This window comes from Ambystoma mexicanum, chromosome 9 (assembly GCF_040938575.1).
Source record: "Ambystoma mexicanum isolate Mex_15411 chromosome 9, UKY_AmexF1_1, whole genome shotgun sequence".
In the NCBI taxonomy this organism is placed as follows: Eukaryota; Metazoa; Chordata; class Amphibia; order Caudata; family Ambystomatidae; genus Ambystoma; species Ambystoma mexicanum.
In genome coordinates, this window is record NC_090931.1 from 780,512,165 (window position 1) to 780,529,267 (window position 17,103).

The following is a 17,103-nucleotide window of genomic DNA, read 5'->3' on the forward strand; positions in this document are numbered from 1 at the left end:
TACCACCACATATTTAGATTATAATTAGATATGTTCATGCATAGCCTAAACTAATAAGCAAAGCAAAAGGGAACCTAGAGTTCCCTCTTGAGGGGGCCCTACCAAAGTGGACCTCAAAATAGCTCTATGTTTAAGGGCTTGTGAGGCACTGGTTATCCCTCACACCAAACAGTATACCCTACTGCAACCCAATGGACAAGAGAAAATGGCCACATCTTCTCCTCTGTGACCTTTTAACTCCTGTGCCTTGTTATCTCTGTAACAATTTTCAATGAGGTAGTGAGGTGCAGCCAATAACCCTGCTGCACAATCATTATATCTTGTAAAAGCTCTAGTACAAGTGACTAGTAGTGGAGGTGAAGTTGGGATGACTGGTAGATGGGGGTTGGATAGGTGACACATCAGCTGATGATGGACCACTTTGTGATGGGGGAGGCATGATGTGGAAGAGACATTTGTGCAAATTATTGGATTTTGGGAGTTCCGCCAGTGAAAGATATTGGACAAGGGGCTCTGAGTGGGCTATTGGCTGATGGGGCTTTGCACAGAAAGAACAAACTATTGACTAATGGGGGTGGCTATTGTTTAATGGGGTCTCACAGTCTGATGGAGTCATTGCCAACTGCTGTGTCTTATGGGAGAATAATCGAAAACAGGGAGCCTGCTTGTTGGTGGAGGAATAGAGCACTGGCTAACGAGAAAGTGCATTTACTTGGGCCACAGCCCACAAACCCTCATTTTCAATTGTTCCTAAAATGTGTGTTCTGTGTTGAGACATACATCCAGAATGTGCAATTTGGTGCAACCCTTCCACCTCGACCATGAGGTTGAGATGAGGGGGAAAATGGCAATTTCGCAGGAAGACAGAAAAGGTTAACTGACCCTGTCCAGTGCTTAATGTATTCCTGAAGCAAATGAACACCAGCAGAATATGATGGAAGATGAAAAGTAACGAGATCCCTAAACATTGAAGGCAAGAACGAAAGTTGCACAATATCTTTTTTTTAAACGATATTTGCCCTGAAATCTGTTGGCAAACCGTAGAACAGTTTTACCAAAATTTAAAACCAAACAGGTGGGGGGGGCGCTGTTGCGCCGAACGAAGATGGCCGCCTGATGTCAGAGCTCTGAGCCGGGAGAGCTGAACATTTCGCCTACTACCCGCCCAGTGCTCTTGTGAGAACTCCCGCTTGCAGTGTGGACGTGGGAAGCCTTCTGCAACCCCCGGTTTGAGTCTGGTCCCCCGGCGTCGCCGGATTACCCTGACGCGGCGCCCAGCGGTGAGGCCGGTCGGCGGCGCTCAGCATCCCCGGCCCGGGGCTCCGTAGCCCTCGACCCGCCCACGCAACTTTTGGGCGCGGCGCGGCGGGCCTCGGCGGGGGGAGGGGCGCTGGGCCTCCGCCGATCCTCCTCTGAAGAGGGGCCCTATGCGGCTGAGGACGGTGCCTCTGGGCCTTCTCCGGCGCTTTGCCCTGCGGCTTTCATCACGCCAGCGACCTGCGGGACTTCGGAACGCCGTGAGGCGGCGGCGCCTCAGATAGCAGCTCCGGGGGAGATCTGGCCGTCGCTGCGGTCCCGGCCCCGCGGCTGCGTTGGTTCCCTTCCTCCGCTGCCCCCCCTCCTGGCGCTGGTGAGGCCGCTTCGGGGACCAGGTAGGGGGATGCAGGGGGAGGCTCTGGGCTGCGGACGGCTGGCGGGTGCCTGATACCCCGGGTCTGCCCTTCCGCGCCGGCTGAGGACGCGGGGCGCCGGACCGCTCATCGCCCGGATCCGTGGGGCCCGCTGACCCGCGCCCTGTTTGCCCATCCTTGAGCTGCTGCGGCCCCGTGGATCTGGCCCGCCCGGGTCCCCCCCGATTTGTTCCTCTGACTCTGGTGGTGCCCGGCGGCGGGGTGAGGAGACATAGCCTGACCTCTCCCAACGGCGGCCCGGGTGGCCTTGAATTTTAGTTTTTTTTTTTTTTTTTGGCTTGGATTTCAACACTTGGAGCTACACAAGGTGCCAAATGCACCCATGAACTAGAGGGGGACAAGTCTAAGCAAGTTCATCCCCCCCCGGGGGCACCTGCCTTGGCCAAAGACTTAGGGACTAAACCTGTGGTGATCAGACTGCTCTACCCTGACTTGCACCACACCTTGGAACTTGGGAATCTTCTTGTATGCAGCGCCTCCTTTTTCGCGGGGAGCGGTGGGCTCTTGCTTGACGTCCCCCCCCTCTCCCTTGGCCCCGCGTTGCCGGCTGGGCGCGGACGGCCCCTTGCCCCTGAGCTCCCCTCCCAGTTGCATCGATTCAGCTACCCCGGGGACTGGCACTGGTCTTGTGGGCGCGGACGCCTGGGGCTGTTGTATGCAGTGTCATTGCTCATGCGGGCCCTGACGGGTTCGACATCACCATACTAGCAATCGCTCTCCGCCTGTAGCTAAAGTCTGGTGGTGGTGGTCCCTGCTCATATACTACAGCCCTGCTGTATATCCTTTCTACACAGAGGCCTCCCCTGTCCTCGCGAGGGCGGACGTGCGCTCCCCTGGCGGTGACACACGCGGGACCGTCACCAACATGACCAAAGGGGCTGGAGCTGGCAAGAAACAAAGTTCGCTCAACATGTTCGCAAAAACTCCGTCCAAGGCACCCCCCGACCCGCCCGAGGAGACACCCACGGTCTTGACACCCTCTTCATCGGAGGACTCACAGAGGATGCTTGAATACATGAAGGAGGGATTTACCGCACTGCACACCAAATTGGACGACATGAGTGGAACCATATCGTCCATTAAAGCTCATATAGAAAGAACGGACGGCCGGGTCACCGAGGTTGAGACCAGGGTGGGTGCCGCGGAGGATGATCTGCTGTCGCTGCGAGCTGCAGTATCTACACTCACTAATCGTGTCTCAGCGGTGGAGAGGAAGAATGATGACCTGGAGTCTCGCTCCAGGCGTAACAACCTGCGAATCATTGGCGTTCCGGAGGATAGTGTCAAAGAGCCCATGGAGGACTATGTTGAGCGTATCCTTTTAACTGCACTTGATGCCCCGCAACTCTCCTCACACTTTGCGGTCGAAAGGGCACATCGATCTCTCACTGCTAAGCCTAAGCCGGGAGCGCCTCCCCGACCTATCATCGCCAGGATCCTAAATTTTCGGGATCGGGACGCATTGCTTCGTGCAGCCAGAGCCAAGGGTGAGCTGCGCTTCGACTCGGCAAGAATACATCTGTACCCCAACTTCTCGGTCACGGTTCAACAGGAGCGCAGAACCTTTCTTGCTGTCAAAAAGAGACTCCGCGACCTGGGGGTTAAATACTCTATGCTTTTCCCGGCGAAATTAAGGATTGAACACTTGAATCAGACCTTCTTCTTCACCATCCCAGAGGAGGCGTCGAAATTCATTGACGAACACTTTCCCGGCTGATGTCTGTTTCCGCACTCATAGTATGGGATGCCTTGTGATGGCCCCCCAGCACGGGATGTTGGCGGTAAAGGTCCCACCACCGCCGGGTCCCCTATGACATTTGAGACTTCAGCAGACTTTGGATCACCGGTTCCCCCTTGCTTCTTTTTTCAATCTCGCTGTCTCTGGTACCCCCCCTCGGGGGTTCATCAGTTGCTTATAAAAGACTTCATTAAGCTGGTGCGACTTGGTCTCTGTGGGGCCCTGGCGCGCAGGCTGTGGCACAGTCGACCTCATGCAGCCGGACCCTGTCTGCTCGAGCCCAGGCCCCTCTTTGGGCGTGAGACATTTTCGGCTCGATTCGGTCTGGCTGCCGGGGCCCCCTTGTCCGTTACATTTACATTGATGTGTTGATTGATTTGCCTGCTTATACATCACCTTAGATCTTGGCCCGCTCCGATCCTGATATTCTATACCAATATGGCTCCGACGCACTACCACTATGCTCTGTTACTTACTACTATTGCACTGTATAACATTCTTAAACTCTCCCCGGTTTCAGCATGACATCGCTAGGCTGACTTGCAGCCCCCCAGGCGCAGATGCCTAGTATTATGTTCCTATTGTTGTTAATGGGTTTGGGTTTCTTCCCTCGAGTTTTGGGAGGGAGGTGGGTGGGGGGAATGGGGGGAGGGGTAGTTAATGTTGAAAATGACTCGGCAACCACTAGGGGCACCACATGCTACACAGCACTACATCACACACCCACGACTGGAGATCCCTCCACATCGGGGTCCATAGAGTTTCTTCTTTTTGTCCAATATACTACAGCTACTGCATCAATATCCCCAACTAAATGGCGAATAAAGCCCTGACGTTCATGAGCTGGAACGTTCGAGGTTTGGGCAATCATAAAAAAATGCGCCAGATACAATTATATGCAGAACGCCACGGGGTCAAAATTCTCTGCTTACAAGAAACCCATGCCCGCTCCGAGCAATGTGATCGGTTCGCAAAACAATGGGGTTCCCAAAGATATTATACTAACTATTCTACCCAGAGCCGCGGCACACTCACTCTAATACACAGAAGTTTGAAATTTGTGTGCAATCACTCACGTATAGACCCCCTTGGCAGATATGTCCTGCTTGTTGGTACACTACAGTGTCAGGAGGTGGCCATCCTAAACATCTACGGTCCCAATGTTGATGATCCAGACTTTTATTTACACCTGGTCTCGCTCTTGGAGGGATTCCCCCTGATCCCGATCATGTGGGGAGGAGATTTTAATACTATACTCGATGTAACCCTAGACAGATCGGGCACACGGCCCCGCCAACTCTCCAGAGCGGCCCACACCATACTCACTGCTCTTCCACATCTGTCACTGGCTGACCCCTGGCGGTTGGCAAACCCTGATGTCCGTGAATACTCATATTATTCCACAGTCCACGACTCCCACTCCAGAATAGATAGATGGCTCATCACTGATAGCTTAGTCAGGTCTGTGTCTCACCAGGGTATCCTTCCCAGAACACTATCTGACCACTCGCCTATCGTCATCTCGCTAGAATGGGGCCCTGACGCCAACAGACCTAGGCTGTGGAGGTTAAGCTCACGTACGCTCCTTGACCAGGCCTTTACGGCAGAACTCGAAGTGGCCATTGAAGAGTTCTTTGAACTCAACACTGGTTCGGTGACATCTTACTCCATCCTCTGGGAATCATTCAAGGCATACACGAGAGGGGTGGCTATCTCCAAGGGAGGCGGCATTCTCAAAAGGATCCGCGCAGATATTTCCGTCAGTGAATCTACCCTCGTCGGCCTTGAGGCTCAATACGCTCTTAACCAATCCCCAAGCACTCTTTCGGCCCTGGGGTCGGAATTAGATAACTTTCGTGCCCTGGCAGAGCGTGAGGTCAAATTCCTGGAGTCTCCTGGCTTGGCGAGGAAATATGGCGAAGGTGAACGCCCTGGCCGTATGCTGGCCAGGATGCTCCGTCGTGAACTCGGACCCCCCAATATTCCGCCTATAACAAGATCGGACGGCTCCATGGCTCAGTCCCCACAGGACATCAACTCCGAATTTCTTGCATTTTATACATCCTTATACTCCGGGACCAATGACCCCCCTATTTCCGAAATAGATTCCTTTCTGGACTCTATCCCTCTCTCCGTTTTGTCTGCCGAGGCTGGTGCTTCCCTGGAGAGTCCGATAACGTCTGAGGAGATCGCCGAAGCCATCGAATCACTGGCATCTGGCAAGGCTCCTGGCCCGGATGGACTACCCATTGAATTGTATAAACAATACAAGACACTGCTGGTCCCGCACTTGTTGGGTCTATGGGAGGAATCTTGCGAAAAGGGTATACTCCCCCCCTCTCTTCGAGAGGCAGCGATAATGGTTCTCCCCAAACCGGGCAAGCCCCCCTCCCAGTGTGGCTCATACCGCCCCCTTTCGCTGATTAACAGTGATGTAAAAATCTACGCTAAACTACTAGCCAACCGTTTAGCCCCTATTCTGCCCCACATTATTCATCCTGACCAGGCAGGGTTTGTCCCTGGAAGGTCCACATCCTTAAATTTAAGAAGACTCTTTAATGTGATTAGTAGGGTTGGCCCCACCACGCAGGCGGTAGCGGCCACACTGGACATGCAGAAGGCCTTCGACTCGGTGTCCTGGAAATACTTGTGGCGGGTCCTTGTGAAGTGTAAGTTTGGCCACAATTTCCAAACCTGGGTTAAGCTGCTTTATACCTCCCCTTCAGCTAGAGTCCGCACTGAGGACAGATGCTCCGCTCCTTTCCTAATAGCCAGAGGCACACGCCAGGGATGTCCTTTTTCCCCACTAATATTTGCCGTAGCCATTGAACCATTTGCTGACCTGATGCGCCAGGCACATGCCCACAGGGGATTGCGCACAGCCGGTCAGGCTGACATAATCTCTCTGTACGCAGACGATGCCCTGCTGTTTATTCGTTCACCTGACATTAACCTTGCTCCTATCCTCGCCGACGTCACTAGATTTGGAGACATATCAGGATTAAAAGTGAATTGCTCCAAGTCCACGTTGTTCCCGCTTACTGAGAGTACGTATCCTCCCCCGGATATGTTGGGCTTCTCCTGGTCTCAATCTAGTTTCACATACTTGGGGGTGGAGGTATCTCGTTCTATAACAAAGCTCCGCGAGGACAACTACTCGAACTATCTAACGGCCCTATCTGGTAAGACGTCTAATTGGAACAAGCTCCCCATTTCCTTGGCAGGTAGGATCAGCATCCTTAAAATGGTGGTATTACCCCAACTTTTATACCGTTTCACCAATCTACCTGTATGGCCGGGCGATGCATTTTTTAAGGCACTACGGGACATTACAAATACATCCCTTTGGCACTCAGGTGCGGTCAGGCTTAAACTTTCTACGCTCACCACCCCGAAAGAATTTGGGGGGTTTGGCGCACCGGATTTCTTGAGGTATTGGGTGGTGGCTCAATCGCAATTCGCTTCCCATTGGTTTAATACCATCGATCCCCCCCCACATGTTCGGCTCGAGAGGCTGTCTGCTGCTGACCGAGTGCTAGGTTCCCTCATTCTTAAACCTACTCCAGCTGACCCTGACTCGGCGGACCCAGTGACTTGCACCTCCTTAGCGCTCACCAAACTTTGGGCCCTTGTTACCACACCTCGGCCATTCCATGGAGACCTACCGCTTTGGAACTTTCTCCCTGATGTATTACCCGTCCCGCCTCCAACTGCAACCCGTTGGGCTGAAGCCGGCTTCCAGTCGCTCCGCAATATTTACGAACAGGGTAACTTCTTAGAGTGGGCGGATCTCCCCCCATCCCTTAAGCGCCGCCCCACTGCTTGGCTACAATTCTCTTCCCTTCGCAGGAATCTCAAACTCAGATACCCTGAGTTCCCCACAATACCGCCTGATGACTCCATAGTTGCGGAACTCTGCTCATACCTATCCTTTAAGGGTAAAGTGTCGAGACTATACACACTGGTGCAATCTAGAGCTGTCCCGGCCTTCACTAAGCTGAAGCATAGCTGGGAGGTCGACCTTGAGGTGGAGCTCAACGACGAGAGGTGGTCTCGAATGTGTGCTCGCACTCAAGATGTCTCCTATAACTCAAAATTTAAGCTTATACAGTTTAAGATTCTCCATAGATATCATCACACACCCAAGAGACTGCACCGCATGTTCCCGGACTCCCCCTCCAGCTGCCCCAGATGCGGCATGGAACAAGCAACCTACATCCATATGCTATGGCACTGCCCACTCCTATCGCAATTCTGGATCGAGATTTGCTCCACACTATCAGACATCCTGGGTATCCCCATTGCCCCCACCCCGCTACACTGTCTCTTCCACGAATTCCCCCGGCTGGGCCGGAAAGCCAGGAGACTTGCGGGTCTCTGTATGCTGCTGGCGGTCCGCTGCATTCTGTTATGCTGGCTTCGTGCCAGACCACCTATATACTCACAATGGCTTAGATCAGTTACATGGGCTCACGACACGGAGGAAACCTGGAGTGCAATGCAACATCCGCACTGTCGGCCAATAGATGTCTGGCAAAGCTTCCGGGTTTACATGGCCTCCTTGCCCTCACCGTCATGCACAGCTGGTGTCTCTCCTAAAAATACATAATGAAGTGTATATTATGTTCAACTGTACGATTGATTGCCCCATATGCCGATATCTAGTTGAATCTATGAGCTCATGCTTCACTGCCCCAAATATTTGAACAGTCGTATGTTGTTGTGGATACGTATTTATGTATATTTACTCTTGATGTATTAGCTGCCATGTGGCCGGCCTAGGCCCTGTCTCCTAAGTTGTGTTGTCTAGTCAACAATAAAAACAAGTTTAAAAAAAAAAAAAAAAAACCAAACAGGTGAGTTAAGAGCCATATTACATACCACTGGTCTGCATCGTAAACAAGCAACGTGCAGAGGTCATCTATTTATATTTCGACTAGCATGGAAACATGTACACACAAAAGCTAACTTATCAATACTTTGGGCGCGTTGGATGAAACTAATTTGAAAAATAGCGACCGTAACTATGATAAACTTGAATGTTACCTTGAGATTGTCGGGAAGTTCTGAGCGTCCAGCGTAACCTGGGTTCATTGTTATAAAGACAGCACATGTGGGATTCAGTTTAAGTTCAGTTCCTTCAAACATCAGTAAAGTAGCTCCTGAAGTGATCCCTAGAAATACATTTCAAAATCATTATTTTAGAGAGGTCCTAATAACAGCATATAGGTACGGTTAGATGTAGAAATGAGGTCACCCAACAAATTTACCTCTCTGGATAGTGAGAATTTGTTGAGCCACTACCGAAAGTACTTCCAGGTCAATTCTGTTAAATTCATCAAAGCAGGCCCAGGCTCCACAGGAAAGTAATCCCTGTAAAAGTCAATTGGAAAAGATCTGTGACATAATTGCTTAGACAACACCTTGAATCATCAAAGATATCATCAGAAAGTTAAAGCAATTGAAACCCTTTCTAATCTGTTCGACATACTGATTTGACTTACTACCCCTACTCTAATTATCTGTTTATCCCAGGGCAATTTTATGAAATCCAACATCCACTGCCTTGATGATATTCAGAGCCCTAAATCGGCCATCTGGCAGCTGTGTCATTTATAAGAACAATGCAATAAATAAACTAAGAATGGAAACATATACTGTATTGCACCACACAGAAAGAAAAGGTTATTCTCCTTATTAGGATATACAGGGTTTCTGAACCATGCTATACTTTGGCTTACAAACTATTTCACAAATCTTCAAGAACATGAGAAGTATTCCAAGTGTCTTGCCAGCTCACGGAATAGCTTGTATGCATTGTGTTATGACTAAATGTAGTGCATGATAGGGGAAATGGCCCAATGTGGAGCCGGGACTGTGAAAAGACGGTTCAAATATTGGGCTCTTTGTTATAATGTTCACTTATGTTGCTACCATAAACAAGCACTTTCTCTTTAGTCGCAGACCCTTCAGAATTAAGCCTGGACTTTTTCTATCCTCTTAAATTTACATCAAATATTTAAGCATTATAGTCCATTTGAGCCACGTCACACATGCCACAGCTGCCACCCTGTAGCCATCGCTGCAAGTTTGCCCCCAGTTTAGAGCCACGCGAACATTGTATTGTGGGTATGCAAATTAGCCCAAATGCAAGTCTCTAACTACAGAAACTTTTCTGTGTCTAACTGGAACAGTGCTATTTTATAAAAAAGCTTCCCATCCAAGACAGAGACTTCTCAAGACCGCAGACAACTGCATACCGGTCGTACCCCTCTTAGGGATCATCAGTGCAATATAGTCTCGAGTGTATGGTCTGCCACCCAGTAACCACCACTGGAAGTGCACTTGCAGTTTAGAGCCACATGAGTGAAGCATTGTGGGTATGCACATTATCCCAAATGCAAGCCTCTAACTCCAAATAATATCAGTGTTTTACAGAATATTTACAAGGGGAGAATTAAAGGCAGGAAATGCAAAGCATCATTTACAAGCGTAATAGTTGCAAACAAGCGTGCAATTCATGAAAACAATGAGGAGTGACGATGAGGAGAGGAAGAAAGGAGGGAGGGTGATAGGTGTTGAGGAAAAAAAGAAGAGAGCAATGAGGTTCAAATGAGAGTGTGATAGAAAGTGAAAGAATTGAAACCAAATCCATTAGTGCTCCAATTTGGTCAATTGTTGTGGAGGATCACATGTCCATGGAACTTAGGTTCAGGTATCAGTGATCACCTGATTATATTAGAACCCTGTGGGTGGCATTCGTTGGGTAAGAGCACTACTATTAGCAGGATTCAAGGCATGAGCAGGTGCACCACAGAGGCACATCTCATCAACTTCTTTCAATGGCAATTCCCGAATGATAACATTTTCTATGTCAACCGCAGGTGTGAGAAAAGAGAAACACTTGAAAAACTGTTTTAGATGACTATGACAAGTGGCAGGAAGTACAGTGTGCGAGCTTGTTCAACAAATGTGAAAAGGCCCACTTACAAATGTAGGTAAGGCCAACAAATGTACCCAAGTCAAAATAACAAGCCCCAAAAAAGGTAAGCGGAAAGACAAAAACCTACCCTCATCAAACAAACGTGATAAGCCATCATTAAAAATGAGCCACCAGAAAATAACTGGTGAGGTCCAGGGAAGATGTATCTAGTAAACATTGACAGCTGCAAAAATGTAGATTCTAAGAACTCGCGAGATACAATTTTTAAAATTCCTGGGAATTGTAGAGGCCAGTATTCAACAACCTCGGCCTCCTGACATGGGTTGACTATCAATTACTCCCTAATGGATAAATGCACATGCACCGGATAACACCAGCAATTATAAAAGCAGTATCTACATTCTCAATGGTTGAGTTATGCTTTCCTCCACAAACCTTAAAGAATTTTCCTAAAGCGATGTAATCCAATCCATCGGAGCAATTGAACACCACGCACTGCTTTGCTACTGCCTTTGCCAAGTCTTTAGTGGTTTCAGTCTTTCCTGTGCCCGCTGGGCCTTCGGGCGCTCCACCAAGATGCAGGTTAAGGGCACCAAACAAAGTTCTGCAAATATAAGAACATCACATGAAAGTATTCTGGATAGATCCGCAAACACATAAGAAAAAGCCTTTTTCATATCAATTCTGGTTATTGACATGGTGAGATGGGTACAAGGAAAAAAAAAGATGAGCAGATGTGACCATTACCCCTACACCGTAGAACTGAACCTATGATCTGAGAGGGATGCAGCTCGTCTCAATTCCACATAATATCCCTGATTGACATGTATTTGTATCAATGAGTTGATATTATGTGTGTGTGCTATTAGCACCTTAACACATATGAAGGTGTGCAGGTGAGCTTCTCCAAGACGCCGCAGGAATGGCCAGTTTTAGAATCAGGAATAAGGGAGCAGGCGCATATCAAAGCTGCTCGCAGGCTACTCCAAATTGTGCCAGTGAAAATCTCTGGGATTCAGACCCCAGGTAGTGGCGCCTGGCAACTCCTTGCAATGCATCACTTAGAAGAATGCATTTATTGTAAGCAACAAGAGAAATGTAGGGGTGAAGGCGAAATCTGATCACACCACAACATCCACAGTAGATCCCGCCTGCCCTGCGGCACTGCCAGAGTATGAATTGGGAAGTAAGGAAGGAGAGAGATGAGAGCGTCTATATGTGGGGCTTGGTGAGCTGAGAATCCCACCAAACTGAGGACAAAAGAAGAATGCATGAAGAACCACAGATAGGGATTGCAGCCAAATTGGACATGCCAGAGGGGAACACGATGCCTGAATACAGGCTGTTGGGGGGTGGAATCAGGGAGCGGCTGAAGGAGGAAATACATCTGGTAGGATTCGTCTGGTAAAAACGCTTGTTGAACAAAAAGGGTATATGTGACTCACAATCTGGAACGATTTGTGGGAATTAGATGCAGACTTGGTGAGAGAGTGAGGTAGCAAACACACAGACCATCACAACTGGAGGGGCACAGTGGGCGCAATGAAACGCACACAGAATGACAATTGTGAGGAGAAAAACACTGTCCTGGGAGAGCTGCACGCACAGACTGTCCTGGGAAGGGGGAGTAGAGCTTCCCATTCCATCTGGGCGTGGGACACACGCATGTCTCCAACACCACCGTTGGTATGTGCCAAAACTCATCAAGTGCCATGTATTATTTTAATAATGTAAAACTTTCAAAGTTGTAAAACGTAACACATTCGTGGTATATACTGCACATCATCACCTGCTCATTCGAACCATAACCAAGTAAACCACACATGAAAATCATTACTAGAGACCCACTATGTTAATCCATTAAGTGTGCAAGCAAAACATGGATGAGCACATAAGTACTTTGGTATTTGATGAACCGCTGATCCATTTGAAATCTTGTATGTATTAGGAATATAATGAGGAATGTGCCCTGAAAGCAAGGCATTCATCAGGGCCCAATTCATCAATTCATGCTTTGAAAGTTAGTCTTTCGAAGCAAGCAATGTGCACTAGATCACACTGTTCATGAAGCTAGCCACCGTTTGCATGACCATCATACATTCCTCCTTAACACCTAGATTCCCGCTCCTACTCTCCCCACATAGCCTGAGGGTGAGTAATCCACCCTCCCCTGTTTCCCCCACTGGTTGCTTGTAGATCCCTTGCTGCTAAATTGCCTACCCCCTCTCCCGTTATTAGATCCTTGCTCCCTTGTTTTGAACCCTAGCAATCTGCTTCCCTTGCTGTGTACTTCCCCCTATGACTCGTGAAGCCCTCAGTATGCAATCCATAAATATCCTAATAATTGTTAGGAAAGATTTAATTTTATATGTAATTTTCCCTCCAGTTGTACACCCCCCACACTTTTTGCTGCTGTTTAAACACCTTAGGCTGACTTTGCCAGGGGAGCACAGCCTTCTGCTGCACTCCTCTGGGCTTTCGTTCACTTTTTATGGGGAAACTGACATGCCCTTAAGACAGTCAGTGCTGGGAGACTTTGTTTCCCTTAGTCCTTTTCCAATGTTGCAACTTTTCAGCAACATGTAACAAGTGCGCAATGTACCTTACAGTACAGTGCACTTGGGTCACAGTAATTTACAAAGACCCTTGATACTCTCGTAGGACTTTTTGGGAGATGTGCAGATGTGTCATGGACAGGGCTGATGGCAGCTTATCTTTTCATATAATTTTAACCCTTTCCTGCCATTTAAACCACATTAACTGTGTTTGGCACGAATAGGTGGCCTGGCTCCAAAATGGCCACGCCACGAAGTTCTTTGTCCTGTCCTTTGGCCATCTTGCCCCTTTGCTTTCCCCAGGTCGAGCCGACCCAGGTCTGTCCTTATTTGGTCATGCAGTTTCCCACGAAACGCCAAGCTTTCGCAGGCTTCTGCAGACCTTGTGTGTGTGCTTCCAGGATGTGGGCTGGGATGTCTGTCCCCAATACACTATCACACTGAATGAACCACACAGGTTAGCTGATTGTACAAGTTAAAGAGTGCCAATGTGTGTTCTCTTTTTCTCTCAATCCTGCTTCAATGCACAGTGTAGTGCTAAAAGGCACATGCTAGGTTTAGAGAAACTAGGCATCTGACAACTTCTATTCAAATGAAGACATTTATAGAATTTTATTGAGGTTTCCTTGTTTAGCAGGTGCAGTTTAAAATATCCAAGGGATAGAGGGAAATTTCTCATAGAACAAGAGCAAAGTGAAAAAAGTGAGAGAAGTGAAGATACTTTGAAAAAAATGGAAAAAAGTGCAGTAATTGAAAAAATTGAAAAGTGGTTTCATCCTTCCAAGCGGCGATAGTTTTACTGACTTCGTACACCCACTTGGTGTGAGGACTAGCTGCTGTATAGACTATTTTACCCCTGGGGGTCCCTCTCCTTTCCACTGCTAGTGCGAACTAGCAAACTATTCCCGAAACTTGGAATCGCCTCTGCCTTCAAGTGGAGGCCCTCCTCGAATAGTGGGAATCTATTCTTCATTGCCTCACCCACCTTCCTGAGCTGCTAGAGACCCCTGAAGAGACCTGTTTTGCCCATTGGAACAACCGTGTGCGCCTGCACTGCATGTACTATTGCGCATACGGCTCCTCTCTTCTTAGAGTTTGGACTGCCTCTTAGTTAGGTGTGTGCTTGATGTTGAAGGGGACTAACGACTATCTGCACTGCCTATTTTCCTTCCCCTCTAGGTTGTGAACATATTTCGTGCCTTTAACCCTTTAGACCCCAATGGTCTTGTATATATCTTGTATTGATTGTGTTGGTTTGATAGTATTGCTGTGATTCTTTTACTGTGTGTTGAGTTATAAATCCTTGTAATAAATGTGTTTATATTTTTGATATATACACCTGTATGGGAGTAATTTGTAAGTGTCCTTGCTCTGTGTGCTTATTGAGGTCCTTCAATCACCCTCACCCCTCCTGAGACTTAGTCTTGACTGCAGACCATCGCTACCTTGATTGGTCTGGCTTGTCCAGAGGTTACCCGGTTCCAAGAAACTAGGCTGGCCTTCTGAACATCTGCCCACCAAGTCAGAGTTTAGAAATCCGTCTTAACAATAATAATAATACATTTAATGATTTATTTTTCTGTACCTGTAGCACCTGTCAGTCAGGGGCGTAATCACTAGTCGAGGGGTATTGCCCAGATACTCATATCCGTACTGCAGGCCAGCATTGATCATCTTGGTTTGCAAATGATTATCCTAGGGAGAAAACACAAAATTGGCACCATTAGTGGCTAAACATAATCATACTTGTGTCGGAGATAGCACTGCAGAGGTCGGTCAACTACGTCAGCTCTCTGGTAGATCAGTATTCGCAAAATCCTGATGGAATTGATCACAGTTCATTTACACTCTATATCTACAAGGATATGTTGGAGGCAATTCATAAGCCGCCACAGTGGCAGGATGCAAGGTGCAATGACGTGCACTTTGCATTTTGCGGAAACATTTCCAAAGCGCCTTGATGCAGGCAAGGGACAGTAAAAACCCCTGTCTGCATTGGGGGCAGGATGATGCAGGCAAGGGACAGTAAGAACCCCGGTCTGCATTGGGGGCAGGATGATGCAGGCAAGGGACAGTAAGAACCCCTGTCTGCATTGGGGGCAGGATGATGCAGGCAAGGGACAGTAAGAACCCCTGTCTGCATTTGGGCAGGATGATGCAGGCAAGGGACAGTAAGAACCCCTGTCTGCATTTGGGCAGGATGATGCAGGCAAGGGCCAGTAAGAACCCCTGTCTGTATTGCGCTTTACTCAATACCTCGTTGCCTCTGGCCTCAGTGCTAACCTGTGATGCATTACTTCTCAAACACTGAGATGCTCATTTTCTTGAAATGAGTAATTTGATGGCTGGGAGCCGTTAGATTCACACTTGAATGCAAGTGGATCCCAAATGCCAAATTTTCAACATTTGCAAAGCGGGGTGCAAATGTAAAGGGCAAAAATATGTGTGTAGGCGTCTACACCGCCTTTAGCCCTTTACATTTGCACTCTGCAGTGCAAAGTGAGGAAACGCTGCCTGGCATGCTCGCAAGACTGGCAATGTTCCCTTTTCATAGTGAGCGCCGCTTGCCATGCTCGCATGGAAAGCAGGCCTCACAAATACAATTAAACACTGCACAACAAATGAGCAGGTCAGGGTTTAACTGGAATTGTACACGTCCCTGTCATGCTCACAAAATGCTGGTGTGTATAAAGCAGGTGGACCCCATGGGGATCGCCAGCATTTTCGCCGGCTTGAAAATCCATCCCAGCGCAGATGCTGAAGCATTCGTATGTCAGAGAAGAAGGGAGGCGGCCGAAGCACAAGTTGCGTCACACCCCTCATGTCCGCCATACAAATGACTGAAAATGAGCCATGGCATGAACGGTGGGCGTTTCAAGCCTTACTCAAGGCTTTTACGCATCCAATTACGTTACGGCTCTGATGAACATGAGCTCTAAAGGGGGATCATAACATGCTTTCGGTCCACTACATGCAATTTTAAACATGTACAAAGCGTTGTGTAAATGTGAACAGTAATGGGACGCAAAACGGCCTTTACTTTTCACTTTCACTTCGTACAAAAGTAAACGCTGCCTGCAAATAACTCTTTGCAGGCACCGTTTACTAACAAACTGCTCATTAGCAGGCGCAAATGCAAAGTGATGTCATAGGAATTCTTTGGTTTTATGGCTGCATGGAAACATCCTGCATGCATAAAACCCAGTGCTCTACCAATCCGGAGAAAGGAAGCAAAGCCGAGATGCAAACTCCGCTTTATTATTATGATCATTATAATTGGTTATTTATAGCTAAGCGCGGCCCCGGGATTTGAACCTGTGTTGCTCTGCGTCGTCTTGCATCCAAGATGAGCGCGTTGCGACTGAGCTATACTACCCGTATAGCATAGCCGTGTGCCCCTCCTACACCTTGGAAGGGCATGAAATGAGCTGTAGGGCATAATGGGAGCATAAAAGTAAGACTTTTCCCCTTCATTATTTAACTTATTTATAGAAACACCAGTCGTTGTGATTAGAACACACCTAGACATAAAGGGTATCTCGTTTGGACATTGCACCTCAAAAGTATGCTTGTTTGCAAAATCAATGCCTCTAAGACAATAATTTTTCCCATCTCATCTTCTTGCTATAGGGACTTAGTTGGAGTGAAACAGGAGGTATGGGCCGTTAAAGGTTTTACATATCTGGGGATCCAGGTTACTAGGGCTGTTGGCTTGCTTCTTACTAACATCTGACTGAAACGTGTGGTTTACATATCTGGGGATCCAGGTTACTAGGGCTGTTGGCTTGCTTCTTACTAACATCTGACTGAAACTTGTGGTTTACATATCTGGGGATCCAGGTTACTAGGGCTGTTGGCTTGCTTCTTACTAACATCTGACTGAAACTTGTGGTTTACATATCTGGGGATCCAGGTTACTAGGGCTGTTGGCTTGCTTCTTACTAACATCTGACTGAAACGTGTGGTTTACATATCTGGGGATCCAGGTTACTAGGGCTGTTGGCTTGCTTCTTACTAACATCTGACTGAAACGTGTGGTTTACATATCTGGGGATCCAGGTTACTAGGGCTGTTGGCTTGCTTCTTACTAACATCTGACTGAAACTTGTGGTTTACATATCTGGGGATCCAGGTTACTAGGGCTGTTGGCTTGCTTCTTACTAACATCTGACTGAA

General features: G+C 48.2%; 1 protein-coding gene across 2 annotated transcripts in view; it reads right to left on the bottom strand.

Annotated features, from left to right (window-relative positions):
* The window catches only part of DNAH7 (dynein axonemal heavy chain 7), a 1,167,586-nt gene that overhangs the window by 737,364 nt on the left and 413,119 nt on the right, over positions 1-17,103 (bottom strand). For both annotated transcript variants that reach the window (XM_069615701.1, XM_069615700.1), the window contains 4 exons: positions 14,513-14,622; positions 10,808-10,976; positions 8,700-8,802; positions 8,476-8,603 (listed from right to left, as the gene is read on the bottom strand). In XM_069615701.1, the coding sequence (XP_069471802.1) occupies positions 8,476-8,603; positions 8,700-8,802; positions 10,808-10,976; positions 14,513-14,622 (510 nt within the window). The remainder of the gene's footprint in view (positions 1-8,475; positions 8,604-8,699; positions 8,803-10,807; positions 10,977-14,512; positions 14,623-17,103) is intronic.